Source organism: Dryobates pubescens, chromosome 23 (genome assembly GCF_014839835.1).
Source record: "Dryobates pubescens isolate bDryPub1 chromosome 23, bDryPub1.pri, whole genome shotgun sequence".
In the NCBI taxonomy this organism is placed as follows: domain Eukaryota; kingdom Metazoa; phylum Chordata; class Aves; order Piciformes; family Picidae; genus Dryobates; species Dryobates pubescens.
In genome coordinates, this window is record NC_071634.1 from 16,067,933 (window position 1) to 16,077,802 (window position 9,870).

At 42.1% G+C, this 9,870-nt stretch overlaps 1 protein-coding gene across 1 annotated transcript; it reads right to left on the minus strand.

The window, feature by feature from the left end:
* Nucleotides 1-811: 811 nt before the first annotated feature.
* On the minus strand, nucleotides 812-9,802 carry ZCCHC4 (zinc finger CCHC-type containing 4). Its single transcript, XM_054172319.1, has 13 exons — nucleotides 9,700-9,802; nucleotides 9,286-9,404; nucleotides 8,466-8,548; nucleotides 7,138-7,413; nucleotides 6,480-6,560; nucleotides 6,116-6,188; nucleotides 5,529-5,679; nucleotides 4,735-4,835; nucleotides 3,534-3,655; nucleotides 2,921-2,996; nucleotides 2,137-2,188; nucleotides 1,212-1,356; nucleotides 812-1,041 (listed from the first exon to the last, which is right to left on the minus strand). Exons 1-13 carry the CDS (start codon nucleotides 9,800-9,802, stop codon nucleotides 915-917), a joined length of 1,509 nt encoding a protein of 502 aa, XP_054028294.1. The 3' UTR covers nucleotides 812-914.
* Nucleotides 9,803-9,870: the final 68 nt, after the last annotated feature.

A 9,870-nucleotide genomic window follows, 5' to 3' on the forward strand; every position in this document is an offset into this window, starting at 1 on the left:
CGTTCATAGAACCGTGGAATCGCAAAAGGTCTTTGAGTCCAACCATGATCTTACCAAGTCTGGCGCTAAACCGCGTCCCTTAGCACCACATCTGTGTCCTTTAAACACCTCCCTGAGGAGCCTGTCCCACTGTTTGAGAACCCTTTGCAGTGAAGCACTCTCCTCTAGTACCCAACCTAAACCTACCCTGCTGCAACTCAAGGCCATTTGCTCTCATCCTGTTGTTAGTAGGGATAAGCACAAAGTGCACGCTGCTTCAGCTGCAGTGTAGCAATGCAGAAGAGACATTCCTTCCCACCATACAAACCGCTGCATTTCTCGTATTTAGAACCAAGAATGCGTTGGACCAACACAGTGCAATCATTTTCACAGTACAACCCACCTCCATCAACAGTGCCAAGCCAAAAATATTAAAGCTAAGTAGCTTAAACCCAAAACATATTACAAGGTAATTTTTTTTCTACTAAGTTTATTAAATACTTTTTCTTTTTTATATTCTTAGGCTTCTTCCTATTTGAAATTCAAACCCATACTGTGAGAGGACTAGAACACAGAGCGTGGATTCCCAAGAATTTGTGCCTTCCTGGCACCCAACTTCACTTCCTCCCTTGCCCCACATCCCCCAGTACTTAAGACAAAACCACAGCATCCACCAGTATTCCTCCCAGCAGCACCCCTCCCTTCATTTCAGACCGCATCAGACAAATTGTTAATCCTAAACACACCAAGCTGTTGCATTACAAGAAGTGCATGGCAAGCGTGTGGTTTGCTTAGCAATTTTTTTTTTAGGGCCAGTAATGAAGAATTGCAAGTTTTAACTCAATCAGGTTTTATTTCAGATGTCAATATTAGCACTTAGAACCAAAGTCTGGCCATAAAAAAGTAAATGAATAATTCTGTATCAGCAAGCCAAATCATGTCTTTTTTTTCTTATTCTTTACTTTCTTCCTTGAGAACATGGCATGCTTCACAGCTGATCTCCTACAGATCCCCATCTTTACCTTCTTTTGAGTAGTTTTCTGCCTCTGCTTTTTGTCAGCTCTGTAAAAGGAAAGAAGGAACACACAGGTTAGAATAAAATGGAGAATGTACTTTCACATTTGCTGGTATTTTAAGTAATCTCTCCATGCAAGTACATGAACTCAGGAGTACTGTCACAAAACACACAAGGAACATTGCACACACACACATTACTGCAGTACCACACTTACTGGCAAGCTGCTCTGCTGCGGGAGAGACTGGGACAGGTACTGCGTTTGTGACCCGCCTGGCCACAAACAAAACAGCCAGCAGCAGCCTTCTCACAAGCATGGGTTGGAAGAGCACAGCAGTTGCAGTTGTTACAGTGAAACCAAGCTGCAAAACAAGTAACATGATTTCTGATCTTGAACAGGAGGCGCAGAATGATCATTCTGAAATTCAGGTTTAAACACAGGCTGGATTACCTGGGGTTTCATTTTGGTTTGGTTTTAGAGAGATGGGTGTTAAGTCACTTTCTGGTCCCTTATCACAAGGCAGCCAGGCCTTCATTAGATACACTGTGTAACTATTTCAATAGAACTGAATTATTTTGCCATTTGAATTACTGAATTACTATAGAAGATCACTGTATGCTATAGTAAGATCACTGATGTTAACATGAAAAGCAGTCCAGATGTTGAAAAGGACTCACAAATAGTGATTTCTGTATCAGTAACAAAAATGATTGCTTCATCTATTTAAGCACAAGCTACAAACACAACTGCATGTGTGCAGAAACCACACTTTGATCATGCTCTCTCAAACACTGTAGTAACTGCCTATTATCACCCTTTTTAAGAGTAAATTCTAATGAAAAGAATTTACCAAAAAAAGGTCAGGAAACACTTATGTGACAAATCAAACCAGTGAAGTTTCCCCAGAACAAACAGAAGTGGGATTTCATGTGCCTGGACAAGAATTCATCACATACTTGAAGTTATCAAATGGCAGCTCCTGTGAAATTGAGGTTTTTCCTGTGCTCTGTGCCTTCTGAATGATTACTTTTTCTTTCTTTTATGGACTATTTTCTCTTCTGGTTTGTCATCTCAGTTTCTTTGGACTATACCTTAAACAACAAGTGCACTTTTATTTCCAAAGGCATTTTTCTGTACTTACAGGGTTTTACACATTTTTTGCAAAGAAAGCAATGTTTCCATTGTCTTCCATCCTGCAACAGATGAACACATGCATTGTTTGTTTGTTTTAAAGAAGTCCACCAACTGTATCTTGATACTGGACTGCTGATGTATGGTACCAATTATATACAGAAACAGGACCTCTACAGGAATAACAGCAACTTAGCAACAAGAGACCTGAGAATCTCTGACAGCTGCAGCAAAATGACTGTATTTTGAAACTAACAAGTCCTACAACTTTGAAATATAACAAATGTCTGTGTCAACAGACCTCTGATGAAGGAGGACAAGAAGCAATGGATGTAAGCTGCAGCACAGCAGGTTCCATCTCAACACAAGGGGGAACTTCTTTACTGTAAGGGTCACAGAGCACTGAAACAGGCTCCCCAGAGGGGCTGTGGAGTCTCCTTCTCTGGAGACTTTCAAGGCCTGTCTGGATGTGTTCCTCTGTGACCTGAGCTGGACTCTCTGGTCCTGCTCTGGCAGGGGGGTTGGACTTGATGATCTCTTTGGGTCCCTTCCAACCCCTGACATCCTGTGACCCTGTGTAAGTGGTAAGCAGCAAACTTTTCTCATACTCTTTCCAACGTAGAGATCTGGGAGAGAGAAACTAATTCCCAGTAGATTATGAATGATGTCCTTTGAAGTTAACAGTCCACAAAATGGAACTGTTTGGAGTTCTCCAAGGAAATCAGTATCAGAATAGGTGTTTATTCTTTGACTACTGCTAAAATTGTCATCCAGAAAAAAGCCAAGATACTTACTTTTGATGTACATGAATTGCATATCTCACAGTGCTGGTTACCAGAGCTAACATAACGCTGACATATAGAGCAAAACCTGGGGGGAAAATAAATTACAAATGTACTGCTTCACTATTTGCTGACAAAGCAAGGGAAATGGGTTTTATACAAGCTCAACAATGTAAGGATTGCAAAACCACTTTGCTAAACTAATGTTTTTGAGGCATAAAATCACCACTTAGCCTCATAATGCTTTAGAGTACTCCCAAATAGTAAAATTCAGGTGAACTGAAATCATTAACACCATCAGCAGTAAGCCAAGTCAAATTCACTCCTTTGTTCTTGATGCTTCCCGTAGTGTTTGTTTTATTAACTGCCTCAGCCAAGCTGATTGTCAGGCACACATTTCCTACAGACACAAGCTGAGGTATCCCGTAATTCCACACTGGAAAATGTAATCTGCCTTTTAGGTGCCCAGGCCTCCTAAACAGACCTCACAAAACATGCGACCTTGGAATGAGGAGAGGTACTCCAGAGCCTGGCATCCAATAGTTTGGCATGACAATACTCCTAATGTGCTTCAGAAACATTATGCCCTGACCAAGAACAAACAGACTCTTTCAACACCTCTTACCTATAGCCCTCCTCTGCAGGAAGCACAATCACCCTTGGGGTGAGGTTGGTGAAGATACGGACAGGAGACTGTCTGCGCCCTGTCTTGCCATGTTTATAAAGTGCATGATTGTCGTAGTCTACCTAGAAAAAGAACATCAGGCAAGAGATGTCTTAAATGGAATGCTAAGCACAGGCAGAACTATTTGCATATTTATTATATGTGGCCTTATGAAAATTTCTCTCTAGACTAACCCCTAATTGGATTACAAATTCTGCAGCAAGTGTTTTGTCTCCTTTATTTTTAAGCTTGTGCAACCATAGTATAAGGCTAGACTCAAGAAACTCAGTTCCCAATGTGCCTCTGAGACCTTACTTTGCTGATGCCTTTCTGCTGTTTTGCATGGGATATTCAAAGATAAGATTGCAGTTGCTCAACAAAAGAGCAACTCACTAAGAACAAAAAGGAACTATACCATTTGGTCTGTCTGGAAGACAGCTGATGTACATCTTAACCTATCTCAGTATAATTACCAAGTTGAAAAATCCAACCAGCACAGCTTTTTCCAACACTGCCTCCAGAGACTTTTTGACACAAAAATTCTCATCTCTGAACACTAGCAGGAATGCAGAGCATAGCCTAGCATGAGCTTACAACTGTCTTCCACAAATTTCCACTCTACAAGATACAAATATTTTGTTTTCACGTCAAACTTCATGCAGAGTTGTTAAATGAGAAAATGAAACTTCAACATTATGAATACCCCTGACTGAGCTCCCCAAAGTCACTGATGTACACATTCATTGACAACTTACAGAGCAGATACAATGCTGATGCCAAATTACTGCTTCAGCACTGACAGTTTAATTGATTAGGTCATTCCAAACATTTCTGTTGTAATCTTAAATCCTGCTCTGGTCCCAGCAGTTTTGGAGATGAAAGACTTTCACTTTTTTATTGACCAGAAATGGGCATTACCCACCAAGCTACTGACATTTCAGCACATGGGAAAAGGGAAACATCCACCACTGCAATATGCACCTGTTAAAATTAGTGCCAAGTCCATCACACTGAAAACCCAGCAGAAGCGAGTTAGTGGACGGATGAAGATACAAAATAAATGGTGGGAGTGTGACAAGCTACCATTTATCTGCCTTCATTCATAGTCCTGTTCACACTGCACACGAGTGAAATGCAGCAGGTTCACTGGGTTCAGTCATACCTGGTAATCCATCATAGTGAAGCTTGGGAAAAATTCAAGAATACGAGACTCAAAGAAGTATGGAAATATCCAGAACATGGGCATCTCTTGGCTGACAGGATCTAGTCAGGAAAAGGGTTAGATGTGCATTAAACAAGGTACATGGAGCATGGAAAATGTACAGTAAACAATTCTCAATACATCAAGATATGTATGGCATGCTGGGCAGAACAACTAATTAAATCCTTTAAGCAGCAAAGTTTGGGCATATTTGATTTATGCAGAGCTATAAGCTCCACTTAGCTGACAACTCTGGTCACCCACCTGGGTTGGCAAGAAGTGCTACTGGTCTGGTAGTTTGTTCCACCATGAGGGTGGTGAGACACTGGCACAGGTTGCCCAGGGAGGTGGTGGAAGCCTCATCCCTGGAGGTTTTTAAGGCCAGGCTGGATGTGGCTGTGAGCAACCTGCTGTAGTGTGAGGTGTCCCTGCCCATGGCAGGGGGTTGGAATTGGCTGATCCTTGAGGTCCCTTCCAACCCTGACAATTCTGTGATTCTTCTCTACCTTTGAAGTCCTTTGTAATGGCAAGCAGATTTATTAAAAAAATTACAAATAAGTTTTAAAGAGAGACTTAGAGAACTGGGCATTATTAAACTATCAGGAGAGTAGTTAGATGCATTGTAGTTTGTCTTCAGAAATCATAACATGAGTGTGTCCACATTCACCTATGTAGCAAAAATCACAGACTTTTAAACAGGTGCTTTTCCTCACAGTGATGCTGCAGCTCAACACCTATCTGGCTGCAATAGATACCTTCTTTTTCTGTGCTCTTCCACATTGCCATCAGTCTCTTAAAGCTAGAAGCCAGAGCTTCCACTAAGCCTCCAAATGGGGGATCAGTTACCATGATGACCCTTTCACCATTGTCTTGATGCAAGAATCTCCTGCAAGTTTCATGTGCAGCCTGGAAGAACCAGAGGTTAATTTCCAGAAACATGGAGTCAAGAACTACAATAATCTTGTCTTTGAAATAAAAGGAGTATTTATTGGGCCTGTAAAGGCTGGGACTAAAACAATTAATCCTGCTGTAGCAGCACCTGCAAGCTAATGAAGGCTTGCAGGTAATAACTCACACCGAACTGTCATTTTAATACAAGCAGCAGTTAAAGTATGGAATGAACATTAGCTAGCAAGACTTTAACAGGCCATTTTATCTTTGAATCAAGTGGGACAGAACTGCTGATGAGGCACTGTTATTCTTTATTCTTATTTCCAGTGCCACTGACCACTTTTATCTCATGGTAGTTGTTTTCTATGAGACTAACCACGACTTTCTTACAACATCCTGAATCAACAACATGTGCTTCTTTACAATGTACTCAAGAAATAGTTGGCCTTACCTCTCCAGCAAAAAAATGATGATTAAACATGTTGTAGTGACAGAATTCATCCTCTGTGTAAAACTGTGAATACCTGTAAAATAAGTTTGTATATGTAAACAACTTCTTGCCTGCCCTAAGGGGCATTTACACTGAAAGCAAGGCCTTAAGACATTTATTTGGGTTCTGATTACTTGAGAACACAAACCAACACTGGGAATTATTAAGTATCATTACTTTTCTCAAACTGGGTATCACTTGTGTATGTGTGCAGGAAGAGAGATGCAGTGTCAGGAAAGGGAAAACAACCACCCATTTATCTTTGAAAGCAGTAAGCACACAAATCTTTGTACACACAGAGAGACAAACATTTGTTGAAACCTACCTGAAATCAATATCTAGCAGAAGGCTTCTAACCCTGAAATCTTCTTCTTTTGATGCTTTTGACTGGATCATTTCATGAAGCCTGAGGTATAATTGGAGCAAAGAAATTTAACACATGATCACTGGCTTCAGAAAATTATCTTGGCAAGACAAGAATGCCTGGCACTTTACTAAACCTAAAACCAAACAGATAGAGAGAATGGAATAATCTAAATTTGGATGATTTCATTTGGGTAATGTTTAAAGTTAGAAACATGTTTTAGTATTAAAAGGGGAAGTAAAACAAACAAACAAAAAATAAAACCAAACCAAACCAACAAACAAAAAACCCAACCAAACAACTACAGAAACAACACACAAACAAGCACATACAACAAAATAAATAGAGCAAGAAACAAAGCAGGACACTTAAAGCAAGTGTGCTATCTGCAGTACAGCTGCTGTCTTCTCCTGTATCATTTAAGCTCAAAGCAAGACCTCAGTAGATGCCTGGATAATCTCAACCAATTAAAGCACAGTGAATTTCTTATTATGAGAGAATCTCTGGTTTCTTAAACATCAGTAAGCTGCACAATTTTGAGACAGAAATATGATTTGGAAGTGCAGTAATTCTACACTAGAAGTGTAACCACTCTCACTGAAAGTGTAACCATTCTCACCTCGGGGTCCCAACAGAGAGCACTCGGCTGAACCCTAAATCAATAATAAGATCCAAGAGGAACTGGCAACTTCTGTCTGCAAACAAATACTGTGCATTTGTCTTTTTATTCTCCAGTGGATATAAAAGTTGACTGGGACTTTGTAGCTGGGCAGTGGAGATATCACAAAGGAGCTGGTGATCCGAGTGCTTCTCCCATTCAGCTGGCAGTAGCAATTGCTGGCACTCCTGGCAAAACCTCCTCTTTGCTAATGGCAACACAATGAAATTCTTGTACCTGTAAACACAAACAACAATAGGGAACAAACTCTGAAAAGGCTTCTGTAAAAGATATGAAGGGGAGCTATAAAAGGGGTTTCATTTTTCTGAGTTCAGACATTTACAGAGGCAAAGTAGTTTAAGCTGCTCTTTGGAAAACTCCACTACCTAACTGTGAATGAGGTAATACTTATGAACAAAAATACTCAGAGCACACTTTGAGAAGCATGTAGTAAACTGGTTAAATATATTTGGAATCCCTTTAAAACAACTACATTGAAGGGTGAAGACCCCATGTCCCTACCAGCAAGGAATCCTGTGTGTTTATACACAAACTCAGGTGCCTCTGCTTTTCACAGCGTTAATAAGCCTGTTACTTTTTGCACACTAAAGTCAGTGCTGCTACTGACCTGCTGTTAGCACATTATGAACACTAATATAACAGCTATACATACTGCAAAATAGAATGATACAGCTCCTGTTTTGAAAACACCATGCTCTAAGTATTTCATGCTCTTTTCCCACTGCAGTCAACCAGTTCTTATGTTACATCGAAGAGGATTAACCAGGTTGGAAAAGACTTTCAAGATCATCAAGTCCAACCTATCACCCAACACCATCTAATCAACTGAACCATGGCAATAAGTGCCCCATTCAGTCTCTTCTCAAACACCTCCAGTGATGGTGACTCCACCACCTCCCTGGGCAGCACATTCCAATGGCCAATCTCTTTCTGTGAAGAATTTCTTCCTAACATCCAGCTTGAGACTCTGTCCTCTTGTTCTGGTGCTGGTTGCCTGGGAGAAGAGACCAAGCCCCACCTGGCTACAACCTCCCTTCAGGTAGTTGTAGAGAGCAATGAGGTCTCCCCTGAGCCTCCTCTCTCCAGGCTAAGCAACCCCAGCTCCCTCAGCCTCTCCTCACAGGGCCTGTGCTCCAGACCTCTCACCACCTTTGTATCCTTCTGGCACCTTTTCACACTTTAAAGAATCCTGAAATGTTATCTCTACATTCAGAGTACCTAAACCTGTGTGACTTGATTCTCACTGGAGACAATGTACATAACAATACCTTTCCACATTCTGCCTGTGTGTACGAGAAGGCTGATGGGTTCTGTTATACTCTTCACGTGCTGCAAGCCTAGTTTCTGACACCTGTAAAATTCATGTGTATGGCAAGTCAAGAGAGCAAACAGACATCACTCAATATTGTATGTTAAATCTCAACATTAGACAAAAAAGCTTCATTAAAGGTCACATACTTTAGTCACTTTGCATATTAAAACCCCTACCATATTCTTTGTTTCAGCAGAGCAAGCGAGACTGCAGCACAGAGGCATGCTGCAAAGCAGCACGAGTCTCACTGCAAATGTGAAGAGTGCCAAAACCAAACACTTCATTCTTCCACCGTGTGTAACACTCAGAAAAACTCAAAACATGGTTCTGATGAAGGTAAAGAGGTGTACTTTCCCTAAGCCCACGCCAGCAGTTGCATTCCCTCTGAAGATCTCTATCTGACCCTCAACAGCTGGTAACAGCTGACATGTGGCCCAGGGCTTTTGTGTGGTTATTTAGTAAGCTTTTCTCTGAGTCTTCTGCTTTGCTCCCACAAAACCCATCACTGGTTTCACAGTTAACAGAGTTTCAAGACATGTGTGCAAAAACTGATGGAACTGATTTGTTTAAAGGGAGAAGAGAGCAGAATGCATACAACTTGCCTTGAAAGTTATACTTTAAATGTTCTCCTGGCAGAAATGAGTGCTCCACTAAACATAAAAGTTTAGTAATCAGCTACTGCCACTGATTTCAAGGACAAAATAGATCTGTCTGTGAAATACAGAAAAAAAAAAATCTTTGACTTTTAACATCAGTCCTAAGCAGTGCTCTCTTACCTTCTCATCTTCCCACTGGAAAAAGTTACAATCTTTTCTATCCCTACAAGCTGAACAGGCATAAAATCTTCTTCCTTCCTCTGCTCCCTGGCTGGTCTTTACAAACAGAAGAGCAGGACCTAAAGAACAAAGGTAATTACTGACGACACTCGGAACACCAACACCTTTGCTTGAATGCCTCCACCCCAAGTGCCAAGCTCCTAGAACAGCGCACTCACAACGCCTGCTGTAAAAACACAATCCCTCGCTGTGGAGCCAAGAAAACAGCTGAGGGCGAACAACAGAGACGCTCAGAGAGCTGTCAAACGCTGACCCACCGGGCACCGCGGCCATCTCACTCCGCTCCACCATCAGAACCCCGGCCAGCCTCGCACTCCCGTCCCACTCATGCAGCCTCCTCGCCGCCCGGCTCACCGTGCGGGCAGCTGGGAGCGCTGGCCGCCAGGCCGAGCAGGGTTAGCCCACCCGCACCCGGACCGCACAAGGCCTCAACGTCAGCCGCTCCGCTGGCCGCCATGACACCGCCGCCTTCCCGGCAGCTCTCACTGCCCGCCCGGTGCCACAGCCAGAGGGAGGCGGGAGCGG

Excerpts from the sequence above, each read along its gene's own strand:
- ZCCHC4 (XM_054172319.1), bottom strand. The coding sequence starts at position 9,802 with ATGGCGGCCAGCGGAGCGGCTGACGTTGAGGCCTTGTGCGGTCCGGGT. Across the intron at positions 7,414-8,465 it reads CACAGGCAGAATGTGGAAAG|GTACAAGAATTTCATTGTGT; the intron begins GTATTGTTATGT and ends TTGTGTTTACAG. Across the intron at positions 6,561-7,137 it reads CTCTCTGTTGGGACCCCGAG|GCTTCATGAAATGATCCAGT; the intron begins GTGAGAATGGTT and ends ATTATACCTCAG.